General features: G+C 39.1%; 3 protein-coding genes and 1 long non-coding RNA gene across 27 annotated transcripts in view; 3 read left to right on the top strand and 1 right to left on the bottom strand.

Annotated features, from left to right (window-relative positions):
- The window catches only part of LOC126924161 (uncharacterized), a 74655-nt gene extending 60596 nt beyond the window's left edge, over positions 1–14059 (top strand). For 17 of the 20 annotated variants that reach the window (XM_050738333.1, XM_050738331.1, XM_050738326.1 and 14 more), the window contains 8 exons: positions 2–177; positions 1190–1403; positions 1690–1811; positions 2627–2803; positions 6578–6892; positions 7459–7719; positions 12943–13076; positions 13343–14059. In XM_050738333.1, coding sequence (XP_050594290.1) covers positions 2–177; positions 1190–1403; positions 1690–1811; positions 2627–2803; positions 6578–6892; positions 7459–7719; positions 12943–13076; positions 13343–13526 — 1583 coding nt within the window. In that variant the 3' untranslated portion in view covers positions 13527–14059. Of the gene's footprint in view, position 1; positions 178–1189; positions 1404–1689; positions 1812–2626; positions 2804–6577; positions 6893–7458; positions 7720–9186; positions 12667–12942; positions 13077–13342 lie in introns of those variants that run through there. The other 3 variants (XM_050738335.1, XM_050738340.1, XM_050738341.1) reach the window with 3 other exon arrangements.
- The window catches only part of LOC126924207 (uncharacterized), a 67855-nt gene extending 47177 nt beyond the window's left edge, over positions 1–20678 (bottom strand). Inside the window, exons 1-3 of one of the 4 annotated variants that reach the window (XR_007713449.1) lie at positions 20535–20678; positions 20372–20467; positions 18211–19243 (exon numbers count right to left, since the gene is read on the bottom strand). This is a non-coding gene — a long non-coding RNA (uncharacterized LOC126924207). Of the gene's footprint in view, positions 1–18210; positions 19244–20371; positions 20477–20534 lie in introns of those variants that run through there. The other 3 variants (XR_007713452.1, XR_007713450.1, XR_007713451.1) reach the window with 3 other exon arrangements.
- On the top strand, positions 14184–18065 carry LOC126924187 (copper homeostasis protein cutC homolog). Of its 2 annotated transcripts, none has more exons than XM_050738424.1 (3): positions 14184–15068; positions 16652–16733; positions 16997–18065. In XM_050738424.1, the coding sequence occupies exon 3, from the start codon at positions 16997–16999 to the stop codon at positions 17714–17716; it is 720 nt and encodes a 239-aa protein (XP_050594381.1). In that variant the 5' UTR covers positions 14184–15068; positions 16652–16733; the 3' UTR covers positions 17717–18065. The 2 variants fall into 2 exon arrangements, with proteins under 2 accessions (XP_050594381.1, XP_050594383.1); XM_050738426.1 differs by lacking the exon at positions 14184–15068 and adding an exon at positions 15128–15911 and having other exon boundaries at positions 15984–16733.
- A 132-nt stretch (positions 20679–20810) lies between the features above and the next one.
- Positions 20811–21701, top strand: part of LOC126924170 (ABC transporter G family member 20) — a 49395-nt gene continuing 48504 nt past the window's right edge. Inside the window, exon 1 of the mRNA XM_050738379.1 lies at positions 20811–21274. The gene's annotated coding sequence lies outside the window, so the exon portion shown is untranslated. The remainder of the gene's footprint in view (positions 21275–21701) is intronic.

The following is a 21701-nucleotide window of genomic DNA, read 5'->3' as shown; positions in this document are numbered from 1 at the left end:
GAGCTGGACAGCGAGATCGTGAAGGCGAAACGCGCGACCCGCGAGCGTCCGATCAGCTTCACAAAAATGGACGACATAAAGAATCGCTGGGAGACAACCAGTCAGCAAGGGAGACGCGAAGTTCAGCGAGAGGCGAGGAAGGAGGAGATCGCTGGAATTCGTTCGAGATTGTTCATGGTAAAATCGCGTTCGTTTTCGGGCTCGTTGAACCGTTACCATTCGTTTAATTCCGCGTTTCGAGGAAGAAACGATGAGCGCGGGGCGTTCGACATCGTTTCCAGAGCATCTAAATCGCCGGCGATGTAGTGCGGGGGTAATGGCATCGAGCCCATTAGACGTAGACGCAGAAAAACTTAGAGAGAAGGAAATGTAGCGCACGCATTCTCTCTTTACAACGCGCTTTAACGCCGAGTAACATGTGCACTGTAACGATTACGGAGGAACGCATCGCGACTGCGAATGATTTTGCTCGTTTGGTCGGTTGCTCGATGAACCATCGTGGATCCGATATTTTCGAGACAAAGCGCAACGACTTAACGATTGATCCGAGAAGGGGCGATAGAAATGGCAACCTGGCGATCGATTGACGAAAAGTCGTAGAAGCTGACGATTAATTAACGAGAGGATCGGAAAGATATAGCAGCAAAGTAGGAGAAAGAACAGAGAAACAGGAAACTAGCGATCTATGGCGAAAGGGAACGTGGAAATAACGATTTGGTGGTCGGTTGATAAAGAGAACGTAGAAATGATAATAATAAAGTGGAAATAATAATCGATCGATCAACGAGAAAAACGTAGAAATGACAAGTTAACGAGGAACTGATAGAAAGAAGGTAGAAAATGAAAATTGATAATTTTTTCCATATAAAGAAAGAAGATATCGCTCGTAAGTATTCGAACGCTTTGATAGGTTTGTAACAACGTTGTACGAATCGTTGGTGAAACGTATGAATCGAAACGCGTAACTTGTTACTATCTATTTCTAAGCGCGCGAGAAAATCGTTTATCAACGCGCAATTCCTACTTGCGATCCTGTAATTGCGTTACGTGTTGCCAAAAATACGCAAGTGTCCGGACAATTTTGAACAGTACTGTAATATATCTTTGTGGAAAGATTTATCATCGTCTCGGAGAAACGAGATCAAAGGGTATTTCGTGTAGCTAACGGAAGACTCGATTTCTGTTGCAGGGCAAACAGGGTAAAATGAAGGAGATGTATCAGCAAGCGGTAGCCGGAAGCGAACGCGTGACGAAGATCAATGCGGCCGAAGAGATCCAACACTCGACCCACGCTCGTTCCATCAAAGAACGATTCGAACGAGGCGAGCCCATCGCTGCGTCCGACGACGAGACGGACAGCAAACCGAAACCGGAGAAGGCTGACGAGGAAGTGATCGCAGCAGGTGCATTTTGCCCCGCGAACCAACGTATATTTAGAACCCGTTAAATGTAATTAGCCACATGGATCGGCGGTCGAAAACTGCCAGCGGCGACTGACCGCTGAATTTGCTACCATGTGCGCTAGAAAGATCGTACCTAGAGCGTGCTCTCAAGATAGATATCGTATAGGTCGTATAAGTGGAAGTGCACTAGCTCTAGGCATCTTCTTTACTCTGTATCTGTTATTTGCTCTTGCAAACCGATACTTTGCGAACACTGTTTCGAGATAAATCGATCGATGTTACACAGGGATCAGCAGGAAGTCTCGGTCGCTGTTCCTCGAACTGGACGCCACGGCGGCGAAGACTGGGCGACCGGTGACTCCGGTGAATCCGAAGACACCGGCCGAAGCCCCACGACGTGCCAGAGACGTAAGTTCTCCTTTTATTTGTTTCTATACGTCGATCGACTGTGTTAACACGTTCGAGACCGATGGTATAGTACATATGCCATGCAATATCTCGTCGTAATGACCGACGACAACGTACGTACGCGCGTTATCTGTATATTCAGTTAATTCTCGGACAATTACGAGCGTAGATAACGTTCATACGTATAACGTATGTGTTATATAACTTCCTCATTTTTTAAATAAAAATCCTTAGCTATTGCACGTTTGTCTTTTTGGAATTTTAACCGAGAAACGCTATTTCGCTCGGATGACACGCGTGGTACGTCCAATGAACGTTCGACGTCAAAATTATTGCGGAAACCCGACGACATACCTGTACAGTGTGTGTCACTACGTATTTCTCAATAAAAATTGTTTAAAACGTGATTTTTGTATTCTTATATTGATCAACTTTGCGTATTTTTTTTTATCACAAACGTAGAAAAGCTTTCGGTCATTCGGGAGAGTATCGCTCAAAGTCATATCGGTCTCGAATGTGTTAAAATTCCCGAATTTTTATCTCGCTCTTGTTTCGACGAACAAGAAAACTTTTAACGTTACAAAGACCGGTTATTTCCGTAGAACAGAATATGTCTTTCTCATAATCGTAGAGATGTTCGTCAATTTGAAACATCTTATCTTTACGTGCTAAGTTGGAAAATGTTTCTTCAATTTTGCAAGAGTGTTAAGTAGCGTAATCGATTTTTGATGTTGTACGTTTGCCGGTGGTGGGGAGGGGCGCGCATTTTGAATTCGTGATCGGCAAGGTTAACGGTTTGAAATCTCCGAACGAAGGCATTCATGGGACGACAAGTCTCGGATGATGTGGTGCGCAGCTCGGACACCACCGAGGAAGTTCAGGTGGAGACCTCGGACATTTCGAATAAATTCAAATTTTTCGAGTCCTACAAGGAACCGGAAAAACAACGCAAGCAGTTCCGAATTACCCCTCCGCGCGATGGTCAAGTTAAGGTTCGAGGCTATTCTCGAGTGCAAAGTGTTCGTGATCGAAGAGTGTGTCTTAATGTTCTAACGAAGATTGCGTTGAGTGAAAAGTAACTCTAATTCTTATCAACCCTTTCAACGCTGAGTTCATACGTCATTACATACGAATTTTATTTATTCGCTGAATGTCGAGGCTTGCGATAAAATTTTCTTTGTAGAAAAATTTCGATTATTTGAGACGCTTAAATCAACTATCGCCGCTCGAATCCACCTACGTGAAATTATATCGTATCGTATAAACGAAAAGCCACAGGTAGAAGATCAGAGAGCGTTTATTCACGAACCGCAGTTGTATAAACTGCTTATCCCCGGACAGGTTCGCGTAAAAAACTGATCGAGTTCTACCGTATAATTACCGCGATGACACACATTTTTTAACGATTACGTGTTCATCGTTTTACAAGCTGGCATACGAAGAATACGCGTTACTTTTGTTCCAAATCGTTCGACGCTGTTATCGCAACGCGTTTGCCACGACGTTTTAACTCACAGTGAAAGGGTTAACATAATTCTACCGTGTGATTTTTTCCATTCGAAGACTAATATCCCCGTAACGTGACTCAACAGCTTATCGCATGGAATCTCTCCACCTCGATAAAAATCGCGTTGCATGGATAATCACCGACGTAATCACCGTCTATATCTCCGAATTCCTTAAATCATCGAACCGTAGTCACTCGACCAATCGCTTCCCACTTGTCGATGTAAAATCGCGACAAGAATTACCTGGCGTATTCGTCCGCGTTCACGCAACATATCTCGCATGAAAAATATTTCACTTTCTCGAGCTTATCGATCTTTCTTCGAACTATTAATGGCGGAATTGTAGTTAACGAGATCGGTCTTTGATAAAAGAGGCCGAGGAAGCTCGTGAAAGCTCGGAGCCCGCGAATACAACGTACAGTGCCACTTGATTCCATGGCTGTCCTTGAACCCCCTCGAGTGGTCAGCAGCCATACTTTTACCGTTAGTATTCCTACATCCTTCCATTCGTGAAGAGAGAGAACAAGCCGATGCAGAGGCGAGCACACCACCGTGTGGCCCTCCCAGTAACTCACGAAGGGGGAACACAGTAAGAGCCGTGCGTCCTCTTCGTGTGAACGGCATAGCAACCGCCGACACGCTGCTGCCAGTTCGGAGTTTGCCGGGGCCAACGAAACAAAAGGTTCCCTCGTGACGTCTCTCTCTTCGTCTCTTCGTTTCGATTTCCAATTTTTTCCCTCGTTCGCGTCGCCGTCGCCGTGGAAGCTGCATTTTCCCGGTATTGCTCCGCCGTCCCAAGGACAACGAAAATTAAAAGTGAGTAAAATCATCGCGTTACGTCCGATAGAACGACGAAATATTGCTACACGACTTGTAGAACGTACGCGTGAACGGATGGATACGCTGTGGCGCACGAAGATATTCGAATGCTTCTAGAAAGATTTTATACGAATGCATCGTGTGTGTTTTACGAAACATTTTGGAACTCTGTGAGCTGTATGAAGGTACCGTTATCGCGATTACGTTAGCAAAGAAATTTGAAAATGTATCGCGCAGGTTACGAGATATCTGGTGCAAATACGGCTTTAACGTAATGACATTATCTAAATGGTCGATTATCTACCGTATTAACCATCCACGATATTCGGTAATTAGACTTCTTAGAACTATGCATTTACTATGGCTGTTGAAATTAGCCGATGAAATTGTTAAATGTTTTGCATAACGCGCGTATTATACTCGTAAAAGTTTCCTGTGGTAAGCGTTCTCGTATATTTTTACGAGCCGCTATACGTCTCTCGTGCTTCGACTCTGTTAAACCCGCTTTTTACACGGTTAGTTTTTATGTTTCGACGTCCCGTGGTCCAAGGCCACTCGGGATAGGCAAGCGAACAGGAAGAAGCGGTTAAATATTCTCCGGCTCTCGTTTTCCGCTGTTTTATACGTGTTACAGCTTACTCGTCGCTAGTATCTCGTAACGCGACACAGCGCGATCAAGAAGAATTTCTAAAAAATCGTTTTTCGGAGCTAGGAAACGCTGGTCACCGGGTATATTCGTTCGTCGTCCGACTCTCGTTTTTGCGCTGCTTTATAAATGGTAATGGGATTTGTTGGTGGAACTTGGTAATGGAACGGGAAGTGATTAAGAAGAACTCGCGGAAGAAGGCTGTTTGTGGAATGGCGATATCAATCATCGAGTTTTCCGATGGATCTTGGAAAAAATTGAGACAAACGTTGAACGAAGCGTGTGCGATCGGCGGTAGTCAAATTGCCGGTGTTCGCTGACCGATAGCATGAAATATTGAAAAAATATATGATCGGTGTAGAAAATTGCCCGCTTTCTCGAATCCACTTATCCGCAATAACGGTACAAACACTGTCGATATAGTTGACGTGCAATGCAAATGCATACGCTTTCCTTTTGAACAGAACTATCGATCGGTTTGCGAAAGAAAAACTTTCTTCTTTTTCGTTCGCCTCATGGTCTACGCTTTTAGTCGGCCACTGGTAAAATACAAAGGAGCGCGTCAAAGAATCTATAGAAAAGACACGTAGACATTGTATATCTCGGTCGAATCAGTGTGAAAACAAACGAGATCGTTTAAAGCGAAATGTCTCCTTAATTACACACCGTGTTATTGAATCTTCCCGTACGAAGCGATAAAAATGTTGCTCTTTAATTGTCGTCATTGTCCATGTTATCTCGCGTGAGGCAATAAATGAATGGAACGAAAGGCGAAATAAATCACCTTCTCAACGCAATGCTCCATCTTGTTTTAAATAAAAAGTAGCGAAACGTCATTAATAAAGATTCGTACGGGGCAACTCGAACTAATTAGCTTTCTCCCGGCGTAAACCTATAAATCTCCGATCGTTGCACGGTGAAACCTTACTCTTGTTCACGTTTTGCATCGGTTGTAACTACAACGAAAGATACGTGGTCGGTGCGACTATTCTCTTCTTTTTTTTCCTTCTTTATTCTCGCAACATTCTATCTCGCAACTCTGGTATTTTCCTGGTCGACGTGTCTGGCAGGTAATATCCCGTGAAACACGTTCCTCCGCGAATCGTGTGCATCGTAGGGACGGCCAACAGAACCCAGTCGATTCTGCATTGTCATCGCGTCTTCAGCTTACCTGCTGCTCAGGTAGAAATCCAACGGAGACGCTGTACACGTATAAAACCATTCGAGCTGACTCAGAGGTGCTGCGATTCGTGGAAAGAAATACCTTTATTCCCTTGATTTCCTGCCTAGCCTCGCGTGTTCTCGCTTTAACCAACCACTTGAATAGCCAATAACAATCGAACGCAAGTAATAGCTATTGCAGTCGTATCTCGTGTTTATTCATGGGCGACACGTTTCTTTCTGTTGATTTCTAAAGTTAGACGAGAATTAACCATCGGTGTATTAACCCTTTGTGGTTTGAATTGCATTTTTGGTATTTTCCCTTATTTCGCTTATGATGAACCAGTTTTCTACGCATTCTTTAGATAATTCACAGTTTTTTTTTAATATAAACTCCAACATGGAATCTTCTGAAGAAGAATAGTTACGCCTACGATTAGTTGCTACTATCAAATCGTCGTTGTTCGTGATCCAGCATTTTTGCACGCTACTGTGCGTTAACATATTTTTACCGAATCGAATTACAAGGTAAAAAAGATAGCGTCGAGTTCGGTTCAACATAGAACCATAGAACCACAGAAAGTTAAGATCTTTGTATTTTCTCAACGTTTATAGAAGATTCGTTTCGACAGATGGACTCCCCGGAACGTGAGATCTATCGTGACCCGGACGTAGTCAGAGCTGAAGACAGAGTAAACGAAGTGGTCCACACGGACACCGCCAGAAAGATGCTGTCGATCTTCCGGCAAATGGAAGAGAACGCGTGCAAGAAAGAGCTTCCAAATGGACCAAAACCTTTGAAGCGTTTCACACCACCACCAGAGGACAAATACGCAAAACCAACAGCCTCAGACTCCGAAGAGGTAGAGGACGAAGATGGCGACGAGTCCGAAGGCGAAGACAGCACCGAGGAAAGGGATCCAAACTACGTACGAGCTTCCGACAAGGTTCGTATACGGTATATGGATAGGTGTCATTGTTCTCAAACGCAATAAATGGTAGCGTTTATTAACACGAAGTCAAGGTACCCGGTCCTTGAGATTCCTGCGTTATGAATATGCACGAAGAATCGTGGGAAGAGTGGCTGTAAGGCATCTGATAGCGACGCAGATATGCAGATGAGACACCTGTCGCTGCCTTTCGAATAACGTGAAATTACATTGACAGAGGCATCGTGAATCTATTGCGAGAATTTTGTCCATTTCTAAAGAATATCGTCTAGAAAATCTTAATAGAGACGCAAAAACAACGAAGGATTTTCTGTTAGATTAATCGACAAGTTATCGTTGGATTGTGTTCGGACGTTTAAAAGTGTCTTTAAAAAGAAAAAAGAAAAACTTGATTGCTGAATTGTTTGCAAGAGTTGCAAGGGAAACACGATGAATTGATCTAATGTGATAATCTACATTAATAAGACAAAATCTAAAAGAAAGATAAATATATCAAGCTAAATTAATTAACGAGATACCACAGGCATTGTTATACGTAGAAATTATGGAAACACGTATTTCAGGTAGAAGACGAGTTTCTGAAGCAAGCGCAGAACGCAGCCCGCGCAAAAACCTTGTGCGCGAAATTCGAGCACTGGGAGGAAACGGACGGAAAGACGACGTCGAGTAGTCAACATATCGCAGAGATGGAAATTGCTCAAAACACCACCGGAGAACAGCAGAGCATAGAGTCTGCCAGCAGTCTGAGAGCCCGTTTCGAGTCACTCGGCTCGCAAACGAACGAGTCGCCGCGCACACCGAAGGTCAAAGTCAATCGATTCGTGGTGAGTACTCTTTCGTAGCAACTACTTCGTTCATATCCATTCATCCTCATCCGAGCAGCTCATTGATCGAGACTCGAATGACAGCTCTGGAATTTTTTTCTCTCTTTTGGTGTATCAAAAATATCCATTTGATTTCCAATCGCACTGCATATGATAGAAACCACCTTTTTTTCTTTTTCTCCTGCGTGTTCGATGTATAATTTTCTTTTTTTTTTTTTTCATTATCTTTTGGGTGTGAAGCGTGGCTCGTTTATCGCATGGTGTGCCTTGATAATCGTTGTTTAACCCTTGGAAGCTATCATAGGTAAAATTTTACAGCCGGTAGGAAGTTTGTTTGAAAATATTATCGCCACGCAATAAAAACGTCACGACATTATTCTGTTTGTATTTATTAGACTGCCAAGTTTTATACAAATGTAGCTGTAGACGCGAGTTTCTTCGATGATAGCTCTTAAGGGTCGATTCTCTCTGTTACCCAATTTTGTACAAAACTTTGGTATATTTTTTATTTTCTCTTGCCAATGTATGCGTAAAATGTGTGGATTTTCTATCAAAGCACGATCTACTTGCCCTGCGACGACAGCAACATAATGCTATTTATGTTTAGTTACGATATTTTTATTTTTAATTTCTTTCTACGACGAGTAACTTTGTATGGGTCGTTGTAATATAACTGTACGCTCAACGAAGTTATCAACTATAGTAATTACTGAAACGTCCAGCGATAGAAATAACCTGCTTCGTTTTATATCTCGTGAAATATTTGATGATTCTTTGAGTGTACACAAGATATACCGTACACTGTTCAAAAACAGTTAGAGGAACGTTTTTCCTCTCACTCATTTATACATCTTTTTTATCCATTAACTAAATCTATTAATCACATCGTTAATCAAAAACTTCTATGATCATAAAATTAGAAATTGATAAAGCTGAGCAAAGAACGAGATTGAAACGTACGTAACGATTCGAACTGATTCGAAAGCAACTCGTCTTCCGTTAATAGCTTGAAATCAATCTCTGTCTAGAGAGATCGTATCGATAAAGCGTTTGTTCACGGAAATTCTCCATCTGTATCCAATTGTCCATCTGCATTCTATTAATCGTTATAGTAAAACTGTTCGTAATATCCTCTAATCAGCTTGAGCAGTGTATCACGAATTTCAGTTTCGTTATCAGTAGTTACACGAACTAACGCGAGCCGCTGACAAAAGCATCTAAAAGAGGAAACATAGAAACTGGACCTCGGCAAGCCAAAAAAAAGAGCATAATAATTATTCCTCCCAAGAATGATAACCGCACTAAAAAAAGAACAAATTCTACACAGCATGACTAGTTAGCGTGATACCTGTGACGTGTGCCGATGTGTCTGGTAATTTTGGTCTTGAGATTGCCGCCTGCAAAGTGTTGACCAAGCTTTCATTCGACTATGATCTAGTGATACTATTCTCTGTTGAACGCGAACAGTAAATGGTGGAGCGGAAATGGAGGATCGATACGGCCCAAGAGGATGGACCGAGGAGCCTGAGAAAAATGGAGCGAATAGAATTAAAGGATACGCGAAACAAGCACACGATTACACACACAATGTGGATCACGAATTCGTAAAAATCTTGCGCTGCAATGGAAAAATGACAGTCGACAGCTTCGTTGTTCGGATCATTGTGCGGTTTTTACGTTTTTTTAGAAGTCTTTTTCTAACAAAGCGTTCTGTTAGTGAATCTAGCGTAGATTGTATCATATTGTATCGTATTATCGCGAGAGGCAACGAACGAAAGATAGCGGATACGTCGAGCACACCGCGTGCGTTAAAAGAAAAACCTAGGCCTGGCGAAGTAATTTAAGCGGATCAATCGATGGAATTGAAACTCGTAATTATTTTAAGCGTCGCCTGTGTTCCGTAGTTACCTGTGCGCTCCGATCCATGTGCTCGACGTGTCCATGAAATACTTCACGATCGTTTTAACGCTCTCGCTAACTCGTTTCCCTACCGCATGAACGTGTCGTTGTCGCTCAGTTACCAAGTGGCATTCTTCCAGTCAACCTTTTACACGAAACGATATACTTTTCGACGGATATACGAAAGTTTGTACGACAGAAATATGTACGTGGCCAGTGATATTCTATCTTCGATGCAGGTAGAAGCGAGAACAATAGCAACGAAACATTTATATATTTCGTATCGCGTGCCAAACGGAGGTTCGAATTGCATCGTTAGATCAGTTGTTGTTAGTCCATTTTTAAACGAATAAGCGAAGCGTAGTATTTATTGATCTTATAAGGAAACGATAAGTATCGATTTTAGCCGCTAGTTTCTCATTGATTTATACACTTTGCTGATGTTCATGTACCGTTGTGAGCGATAGCCTACGTATCGTAGGGAACGTATCGTTTGTTCGATAAGCAAGTAATTTACATTGTTTCAACGTTGTTTTAGGAAATCACGAATGGGTGCCAAATTTATTCAAACGACGGCTATTTCTATCTTGTCTACCTGCATCGTTTAGATTTTCCACGCTTAACCGACATTCTCATTTTTTGCCAGTGCCAAGAGAAAATCAGAGGCGATAGGATAAGAAAGTCGAAGACCTTAGGAAAGAGAGCCTTTGAGAATTGTAACGAACACTTTTCATGGCATTTTGGGAAAGATATTTGTGTCGTTTCATCGCGTGTACTGTATCAGTGCGATCTAAGCTTCGAATGAATCGCGGTAAACAGCCAATTCGCAACAGGAAACCTAGAAATACAAATTCGAAGCATCGAATCAAGAAATTAAGATTGCACCGTAGAATCAAGATCCGAGCTAGACTTACTTAGGATCTACGAGCTTTTCGACTGCTTTACAGAGTTTGGAGTCTTTTTACAGCATGTCGCGCGGTAGATTGGCATCTCTATCTACCGATAGAAATGATCAGAGAACGAAAAAACTAATCATCGACTCATCGTTGCCTGGAACTCGACGGATCTTCTCACTGATATGTCCCAAAAAATCGTAATATTGTTTTTACAAAGATAAATTTACATTATATATACATTTGTACGTATTTATGCGACAGAAGTTTAGTATAATACGATCAGCTGCCTGTGAGTCCTTTTGCATAATCAAACCAACGATATTCTTACAATTTGTCGAGCTACAAGTAATAAATGTCTAATATGAATAAATTTTCTTGAATCGATAACGTTATTCCACCAAATTCGATCATCGAAGAAACATTTCATACGCATATACATAATATAGTAGTATTACGTTTCGTAATAAATTAAATGAAATATTACAAGTGAATTTCGCTAGTTAAAAATCATCCGATTATCACAAAATAGTCAAATCTTAAAAAACAAATCCACGATCTACGACTCTCTTCTCTATCCATCGATGCTATTGGTTAATAAAAAAGTATTGTGCAAAGGGACTCTAATAATCGAACGCTTGCATTCAAAGGGTTCACGTACTATTGTGAAGGTTCCAAAATCGGTGAAGAATTTTCCAGATTTTCCAGTGCAACGAGAGAATCTGAAAAATCGAACGTCAGAGCTTCGTTCCTTACGTAAGAGATAAACCGACCTCGAGTTTCACACGAACGTTATCGAATAGGCTTTTTATATAATTTTTATAATGTTCGGTCGATGAACGATACTAAGGAGCCTCGTCGTAGCCGTTAGGGTTAGGGTCTTCTACGATGGCATTACACGACGAAGCTAAAAAAGAAAGAGAAGAAAGAAAAAGAAAGAAAGAAGGAAAGGGAGGGCAAACATTAATTCCTTCACCATTGCCAACGCGGACGCACAGTACGCATTCATATACGTATACATATAAATATATATATGTTTATCATAGAAGAACGACGTGTATCGAATCCCCCATGATCTATTTAGACGAGCGCACCCCATTCAGAAGGAGAAAGGGAACAGCCCCTGAAATTGATTTCGATCGCGTTGGAAACGGGACGTTGGCACATGGCGTTTCATTCGTCGATATTCTAATGGTATTTTCTGGATGAAATTGCGTTTAAGTTAGGCTGTTAACCAGGCCATTCTTTGACCAGTAACTCGTATAATTAAACGTTAACAAATACGAATCAATTGCAATTAGATCGGTTTTAATCTTTGCACAAATGTAAATATTATATCATTTATTTTTAACAAGAACGAAGCAACAAGTAAAAACGTAAGGATATCTTCTAGGCAAAGAAATTATTACGTCCGAAAGATTGTTGATTCAAACGACGAATTAATTCGTCTTCCTCGGTTAACAGGTTATCGATCTCGGTAGACTGGCGAGAAATGGCGGTGGAAATAGGGCTTAATTTTCTAATTCTTGGTTCGCGCGTACGCCACAGGAATTGCAACGAGAGAGAATGAAAGCGCGAGAGAGAATGCGAGAGAGAAAACGGTGAATTAACAGTGAAAACCGAATCGAAGTACAATTTCGGGGTTCTCTCGAAACCTATTCCTTTTTCTTCCTACGTCAATCAGAGGATGTCGAAGGAGGTGCAATGTTTTAGAGGCATTAGCGAACTTTTTTTTAAATCAAAAACAAACTTAAGTATTATAATAGAGAGAACAAGATCGAAAAGGTATATATATTCTCTACGCGACTTGGTATCTCCTATCCTTCGTTGATGATATATCGATCGAGGGATTCTCTTAATCGACTATGAAATTTAAGTGCAATAATTTTAAGGGTTGTCGAGAACGAAAACACGCAATTGTTTGTTGTTAATCGGCGAGAGAAATATTTACGTAAGCAATTAGTTAATCGATCGATCGCTTAATTCTTTCACGGCCTACTATGCGATGATTTTCACGTGTAGACTTTCGTTGCGTCTTTGGATTGTATAATTTTTAGCGAGGTATCATATTCTTGTTCTTTACCTTTCACGTGTAACAATTTATTACGACCATATTACAAATGATAAATAAAAAAGGCACATCCTGAAATGAAAACACGTATGGTGTGAATTGCGTAATAGAAGTCGGAACACTAAAACAGATATTCTATATAAAAGGCGCAGTGCAATGTATACCTAAGTTCTTTCAGTTTCATCTATCAACGACAGTCGGCCTTTGGAATTCTTCTTATCGAAGATCTCTTTCGAAAACGTAATAACGATCACATGCACATGTTCATCTCTTTTCCTCATTAATCCATCACACACTTCTCATCCAGCACTTTTTTGTTCACCACTCATTTTGCTTTCTTCCAATCTAAAATCGACGCAGGAGATTCAAGCGAGCTGTACGGACGTGTGCGAGAGCTGCGAAAAGAAAGTGTACCCCCTAGAAAAAGTGGAGACAAATAACAAAATATTTCACAAACAGTGCTTCCGGTGTCAGCAGTGCAATTGCGTGCTAAGGTAACGTTTGCAATCTTCGCTGAAACTTATTCCCTTTTCTCCCTGTAACCAACCTAACCCCCCTCCACCGTCTCTGTTCTCTCTTCCCTCAGCACCAACCGATATATTACAAATACCATTATATCATCTGTAAGACGTTAAAAAAACAAGAGGCGATATTTGCAAGATATGATTTCTAGAATCGTATCTTATAAATATCGCCCATTTTTTTTTAACACCCTGTATAGGTGGAACAAGAAAAATAAACGATCGTTTTTTCCATACAGGATGGACACGTTCACCTTAAATAATGGTAAACTCTACTGCATCCCGCACTTCAAGCAGCTGTTCATCACACGAGGAAACTACGACGAAGGTTTCGGCGTGGATCCACACAAGAATAAATGGACGACCAGCTCGAGCAATCCGACGAGTCCATCGCCGATCGCCGTGTCGAACGGCGATCTTTGATTTCTCGCGGATTCTCGCATGTTGTAATTAAAAGAAGAAGGGAGAAAACGATGAAATAAAAGCCCTCGGCGGCTACAAAACTGCTGTTTATGCGAACGAAGCAAGATCCGAATTGATCGGGCAACAGCAGAGAAAGATCCATGGATACTTGAATTTTCCAAAGACAACTGCCGCATCAACTTGCGAGTCGATCAAACAGACCGCGAATCGTTTTTAGATTCCTTTCGAATTATGTAACTAATCGCGCCCTAATCACGTTATTAATCGACAAGACTCGCGACGAAGATTTCATTTCGTCTATCGCCCTCCCTATTTCCTTGCTGTCATTTTTAAGTATTTTATTTTTTAGACCTGTAGACACCCCTATTTGCCAATGCCCTATTTTAAATTCCGCTTAAATATTTGTTACATTTATTAAAATTATTATTATTATTATTATTATTAATATTATTATTATTTTTTACTTGTATAACTCTTGGTATTATTTTATTATATATGTTGTATAATACAGAATTTCATTGCGCTTTATAAAATATCGCGATCATTCATTCACCTTTTGAAGATCTTTGAAACGGTTTTTCATACATCGTGCTCTTTTCATATATATAGCGAAGGTAAGTATTCTGTATAACAAATTGATATATTGGAAAAATTATTGCTTTGGAAAGTTTCTTTAATTTTGACAAGTGATAGAATATTGTAACTATCGAAGAAGAACGAAGAACGAATCCTCCAGAACCCAAGCAATCTGGTATTAATATTCCAGGTGAAAAATCAAAAAGTACCTCCTTAAGTAAAACATAATTCCTAATATTACGTACCTAAGACAACAATTAGTATTATTTTAATAGTATATATTATTAATCATTTAAATTAGTATATTCAGTATTTTTGTTTCAAACTGATGTATTATTTTATTAATCGCAGAAATCCTTGCCGCATTCTTAATTAGGTTCTGGTAAATAAATCAATACTATATTGGGATAAGAATTTTTAGAATTATTCCACGGCATTGCACGCAGCTACCCTTTTAGGAGAAGGCGCTTGAGGGGTCATTGGAGAGGCAGGCGAATGGCCAATAAATATATTGCCTGGCAAACTTACCCGCCTTTTATCTCATTTCATTTCCTGGAAATGCCCTGAGGCACCTTTTTCTTTTATATACTTTTACATCTTAGCATTAATTACTTATCATATGTCTCCGTTTATTTCCGTCTATTCTCCCGAGCTGACAGGAAGAGAAATACTCTATTCATTATCTTTCACGATTACGTAACGTTGCAAATAATACAGTACATCTCTGCAGATGGCGTAATAGTCGTATTAATGACACATCGCTAGCGATCGTTACCATCCACGTGTATTATTCGCATCTTTGTGTTTTTCTTTCATTTATCTCAATTTATTAAGTATCGCGTTTCTTAAAGCAGATGATTAGAGAATCTGTGTAATTCCAACATGAATCTTTCGTGATAAATATTACGGTGTTATTTTCAAAATAAGACAACTGTCACAGTGATAACGTGATATCAGAGAGGAAATGTGAGTGCTCGTGTTTGAGTCTGGTTGTTCCCAGACTGGTACTGCCCTCAGCGGTGAGATGTTGAAAGTGTTCCACGATAGCATATATAAGAACCTCCTTAGTTCTATTACAAACAAAGTATACTCGCTGTGATTCCACGCTACAAGAGCCTATTTCATTGTATGATTCTACGGAAAAGTTCATACTTTTCCATCTAAATTAAGTGTTTATTACATTTTTTTTTTAGGGAAAAAAAGATAATATTTCCTTCCAAACGATAATAAATCAGAGGAATGGCGCAATAACTTTAATATATTCTTTATACAGGATAAGTTTTTAGGTTTAATATTAAATTTATTTTCCTCGCAATAACGTTGTTGTTATAATTAAAAATAAATTTCATTTTAATGGTAATTTCAGTAGTTGATAGACGAATAATATATCTGAGGTGATGTACCTGCAGAAAAAGAACCTCTCGATAATTGCATGGTTATCACCACTGGGTTGATTGAATATTGTGATCGTTTGGGGTTGGTTGGCATTTGCAAGTGGTCCGCAGACTAATAAAACCAGTTAGCTCGAAGAACCATTCACTATTGTGGGAAAAAGCTATTGAAACGAGTGCTAACAACTAGAAATAATAAGCAAACTAGCAATAATGAGAATCAACTAGAGATGACAAGCAAGTATTTGCTTTGTTACGACTACGTATCACGAGTACAGCTCAGTGATGAGTTACATTGAAGAACGCTGTTTACGAACATGTTCTTGCACATTTAAGTAAACTTTTATGACTGCTACTCGCGAATGTTGGTAGTTAAAATTTCCGAACCCCAATCAAGATCATAATAGTGTCCGGAAAGGTAAATCCACAAAGTCCACAACGGAAATATCCGCCAGTGGGAACGTGCTTTGTAATCTCGTATCGTCAACAGTCCTTAGAGCTGTTCGCGAACTGGAAACGAACAGAGGATTTCCACTGGAGAATTTGTACGGCAACAGTTCACAAACTCTAGTGTTCGACCAGTGGGAACCGACCTCAAAGATGACAACTAGCAACTACCAATGATGACGATTAACGTAAAGACGCTTCGCTGTATTCTAAAGTTACCGCATTGCATTTCCGTAATAAATAAAACAAAAGAAAGTTTGAGTTTTAAGTAAAAAATCTCAGCTTGTCGCAGATCTTTACATGTTGCCGAATGTTTCGACTCTCAGTCCCTCCATCACTTTCATTCTCGTTTAAAAAAAGAGATTTTCGTTTCTTGTTTAAAAAGATTATAATAAACAATTAATTTCTCTTTCTCCGGCATTCCTTAATTATCGCATGATTTTGTTATTTTCATACCTATCTATGTTGGATAGAAAAGTATGAACAGTTCCGTAGAACTGTACAACAAAATAGGCTCTTGTAGCGTGGAGCCACACAGCTAGTATGCCTCGTTTATGATGGAATTGAATAGGTTCTTGTATATGCTAGCGTGGAATACTTTCAACATTTGGTTACGTGGTAATGGCAGCACCTATACCGTGGAACAACTAGAACAATAAGCGTGAGCATTCTAATTTCCTCTCGGTTGTTATCATTGTTTGTCTCGAACAGAGAGTACCAAAGTACAACCAGCTAGTTACTTTCTTCGTCGTACCCTCTAGCGGGAAATTGGCAACGCTTTCAAACAGGAACAGTAAGCATGCACCATGATTATTTAATCCATTCAAGGCCCATTAATTATTTCCTCGCATTATATTTCCAACTCTTTAATTTTTAAAGTTCTTAGATTTTAAATTTACGAATTTTCACGTGCTCAGATTTTCTAATTATCAAATTTTTGTATTTGTTATTGTGCAGTAATATTGTATTTTCACGTATTATTTCATTACTTGGTCGTTGATGGATTAAATAACAGCTTTTTCTACGTATCCTGTTGCAACGCAATCGACGTTTCAGATGGAAATCTGCATCGATTCTATAGAATCAGCGAAAAACGCGATCAGTGGTGGTGCAACGAGACTCGAAGTTTGCTCTGCCCTTTCCGAGGGTGGTTTAACGCCCACTCCTGGCTTTCTTCGATTACTTAAAATCATTTCACCGTTACCACTCTACGCTATGCTTCGAACACGTTCTGGAAACTTTATATACACGAAGGAAGAAATGGATGTCATGCTGCTGGATTTAGAACTATTGAAAAAACACGGTGCTAGTGGATTCGTTTTTGGTGCATTGACACCAGACAACGAAATTGATGTAAAATCTTGTCAAGACATTCTTTCTGCTGCTCGACCATTACCAGTAACTTTTCATCGAGCCTTCGACGAAGTCAACGACCCCTTAAAATCCTTGCAAATTTTAATTGACCTTGGTTTTAAAAGGGTTCTGACTTCTGGCCAGAAGGATACTGCCGAGGAGGGGTTAGAATTAATACAGAAGCTCGTTCAAGAGGCTCAAAATAAAATTATTGTGATGCCAGGTTCTGGTATTACTAAAGATAATATCTTAAAAATAAAAGTGGCATCTGGAGCGGAAGAGTTTCATGCATCTGCTAGAAAGATGATAACTTCGCATGGTACAAATAGAGTTAAAATTGGCGCTAATAAAGAAACTTGTATCATGGTGACTGACAAGGAAATGGTAGAAGAAATGGTTCGAACTATTCCAGTTGTTTTTTGAATATGATTTTCATGATTTTCATGATTTTATTAACACTTTCAACAATTCTACTTGTCAAAAACTTCATAATAAAATTTTTACAACTCTATATTAGAAAAAAAGATGTTTCGAATTGTCTCAATTTCAATCTCAATAAAAATTGATAAAATGTTGAATCATGTTTGAACGTAAATTGCAATATCTACTGTTTAGTAAAGTACGAAATCGAGAAAAAATACGACGATATGAGTTACGCAGATACACTAACTTTAAAGCAGCGTAAAAGGCACGAAAAAGTGCGCGCAATAGCAAAATTAAATTAATAATGTAAGTTATATAAATAAATACTTGTATGAAAAAATGATTGAAATGCTAGTATTGTGATTTTGTAAAAATATAATTTCCTATCTCGATTAGACACTGTAATATCAACACAAATATCCTTAAAATGCAAACGTATTCTTCTGCACAATAAGTTCAGCAGATGTCATTATCATTCGTGTTTAAATCGTAATGGTTTCACAGTACATAGAATAAGTGGAATCTATGTTACGCGTTGGAAATTATGTATGAGAAAGGATTGCCTATTCTGTCGCGAAGAATAGAGAACAATCATTCGATGATTCAGAACCTTTGAAATTATCTCGACGTCCTTCTTTATGCATGCAGAAAGTTAACTCGCGGAGAATCTTCTCTCGGAGTCTATATTTCATCATAGTTTCTCTTTAAAAATTAATTTTTAATTGATCATTACTCTAACATCAGTCTAGTAGTTCAGTAATCAATGCTCTACTATAAATTGTACGTATGCACATTGATATAAATTGTTAGTATACCATTAAACATGAAATTTGAATCCCCCAAATCCCATCAACACTATCAAGGTCCTCTTGCATAATTGAATTAGTATCATTAGTAAGATATTACAAGTTACAGGTCACATGTTACCAACACTATTAAATTCCCTTGCATAATCACAATAAGCTTGGTAATAAAACAAACGAAATTGTACATCACAATTACAAGTCACCTGATTGTTTTATATCAGCCATTTTTATTTGTACGTTCCAATTGTACGAATACTCTTGTCCTTCGCTGTACCTAAATTACTTCATTTATATTTTCCAAAAATATTACATTTCCCATTGATATTGTAATGTCCAATTAATATCCTATAATATTACAAATTTTTTACAATTTTTACCTTATTTTATCGTTTAATCCTTAATGAGTTAACATTTCGATCGGTCTCAACAAAAATTATGCGTTCAACTTGAAATGGCCAGTATCATAACTTGCATAGTATCATAATGGCGGGTTTTCATAGATCGCTCAAGAGACATGGATGTCGCAAACGATGCAATAATTTCGCGACGAATATCTTTGCGACTAATTTCGAATTGCAAAGATTTGCGTAACAGGTCGGTGCATAAGGGGTCCTTGCATGCGGAAGATGACAGCACTAGCGACCAACTGCAGACTGTGCACTTTCGATTTACGGGGCAACGTGAAGAATAGTGCGTACTTGCACGCACACTCACATTAGGTCTGTGGAATCGAAAGCTACTTGACACATATATACATGTAAAAAAATACACACAAGCACTAAATCGATGTATATGTTCGTAACGCATTTATGGTTTCGTGGTGCAATCACAAACATACTTGATTGTGCGTACGCGCGCGCGCGTTGCCATCAGTGAACGGGAATTTGAAAATAACCTCGGAAGGTAGAAACGATCGAGAGGGAAACACTTATTTCAAAACCTAACGTTAATGTCCAGTTTCGCAAGAAATTTCTGTTTTTTATGTACATTGCTAACAATCTTTCAATGCTCATCGATATAGAGAAATGTCACAAGATTGATTATTAATTGGATAATGTGTCGACAATAGAAAATAGGATTTCCTTTTTATGCAGATTTCCAACAATTCTTTGAAATTTATCGACGTAAAAGAAATACGAGACTAAATGTAAAATTAATTATTAATCGAATAATTTATCAATGCTACAAGATTGGTTAATACTGAAAGTACCCTACTTATTAAAGTATAAAACTTGTATCGAAGAAACCAAGATGTTACGATCACTTATGAACTTGTTATGAGAATATGTACTATATTAATTCTATAAAACATTTTTCAATTTTCTTTCATTATTTGATAAGACACACCCTAACCCAACATTGTTACATTATATATATATATGGGGTTATTCTGATAAAGTTTGGAACAAATGTGAAAATGTATATAGAAGCTACAGCTACAGTGTAAATACATATTTTTCAGAGATCATAAAAGTATTTAAACTATCCATTATTCAATATATTAATAAGCCTCAATATTCAGTGAGGATATTTATAATTTTTTACTAGTTACTTATATATATTTTCAGATTGGCCTCAAATTTTATCAATATAATCATGATATCAATGTCTCGTTACATGTATAAAACGAACAAGTGTATAACATGATGTTATCGATAAAAGTTCTCTATGGTGAGTATTCAAATATTATACTTTCACGAACCATTGTACACAAAAACTACATAGTGCAAATAATGATTCATACAAACTGTACCGCTCTAAATTCACAAAATTCCAAAATACGAAGGTTACATAATCAACCGCTCTGATAATTCCACTATAAAAGAAACAATTAAACTTTGTCACTCACCGAAAAACAAATGGCGCGCAATGACAAATCAGCCACTCAATCTGTCGTTCGAATAATCTCCAATATTGTTCACTTACAGACAGGATCACCGTCGATCTGAAAGTCCTATGCAAATGAATAATCAAGTAATCGATCGTTTAAAGTCGACATACAAGTTTCTTACTTGCGGAAGCGGTAAAGAAAAACACGATCATTGGAATCTGGCACGAAGGATCAAGGGGTCGAGATTTTTTAGCAATGTTGCCAACTGCTACGTCGCCCATAAGTTGACCAGTGGAGAGCGTATGTATTTACCGGCAAGTGGCAGACGCGCGCGCATACCCCTGTAAGGTGCGTCGGCCTAGAGAATGTGTGTTGGTACGTGAACGCTCGACTGCCGGTGGCTGTGCGTTATTGCTCAACTGGACTCGTCTCTCAGTGCGAGAAAGACGTTCAAACCGTTCGGGCGTCCTCATCCGTGCATTCAAACCTCGTCCTTCCTTCTCCGTGAACTGCCACGGTGCATATCTCGTTTTGATTCCCTTTGTCTCATCTCGCGACGGTCCATCCGTTCCCCTCATGTAACCTAGAAATACACGGAGGAATATCCGAACACGGTCCGCAGACGCATTTTCGCAACTTGCATTGGAATGCAAGGTTATTTTCGTATCACTGAATGTGTGACAAGTGTGACAAATATACAGCAACTTTTCATCAATATCAATTTTCTCACTTACGTGCGAAGACACCTGATTTGATTCACGTTGTGAACAGACATGTTCAAAAGTAACAACATCGTTTTATCGTACATGTGTTATCAAGAATTGGCAAGGACCTGAAATATACATACAATTATACTTATTCGTCGTACGTTAAAGTATTTGTCAAGATATAAATCAGGCGCGGAGACACGATATCGCCAAGGTAACTTTGCCAACATTTTAAAATAGGTGCATCTCACAATGTAATACTGTGCTGCAGAAATCGCGCGAGACACTCATGTCATCCGTTCGATGCTATGAAAGCATCCAGTTGCAAGAGTAACCATGTATTATATTTCGATTCTCGAAGTTTCTGACAAAATGTATATATGCACTTCCTATATTGTATATAGTACTTCCTCTTTAACATGTAAAAAAGCCAGTGGTTGCAATGTATCATTGATTTCATGCGTGTTACGATGTAGACGCGTGCTCGGTCTTATGAAATCAAATAGGTGACGAGTGAAGTCGGGGAAGTGTAACGAGGAAGCAATGGAAAAGCTGTACGGGTATTAAATTCTCAATTCACCATATGTGTAATCTCGTTAGTTGTATGTATATATCTGACAGTTTGAAATGTAGAAATTTAC

Source organism: Bombus affinis, chromosome 14 (genome assembly GCF_024516045.1).
Source record: "Bombus affinis isolate iyBomAffi1 chromosome 14, iyBomAffi1.2, whole genome shotgun sequence".
Classification (NCBI taxonomy): domain Eukaryota; kingdom Metazoa; phylum Arthropoda; class Insecta; order Hymenoptera; family Apidae; genus Bombus; species Bombus affinis.
This window is presented reverse-complemented; position numbering and strand designations above follow the sequence as displayed.

Excerpts from the sequence above, each read along its gene's own strand:
- LOC126924187 (XM_050738424.1), top strand. The coding sequence starts at position 16,997 with ATGGAAATCTGCATCGATTCTATAGAATCAGCGAAAAACGCGATCAGT.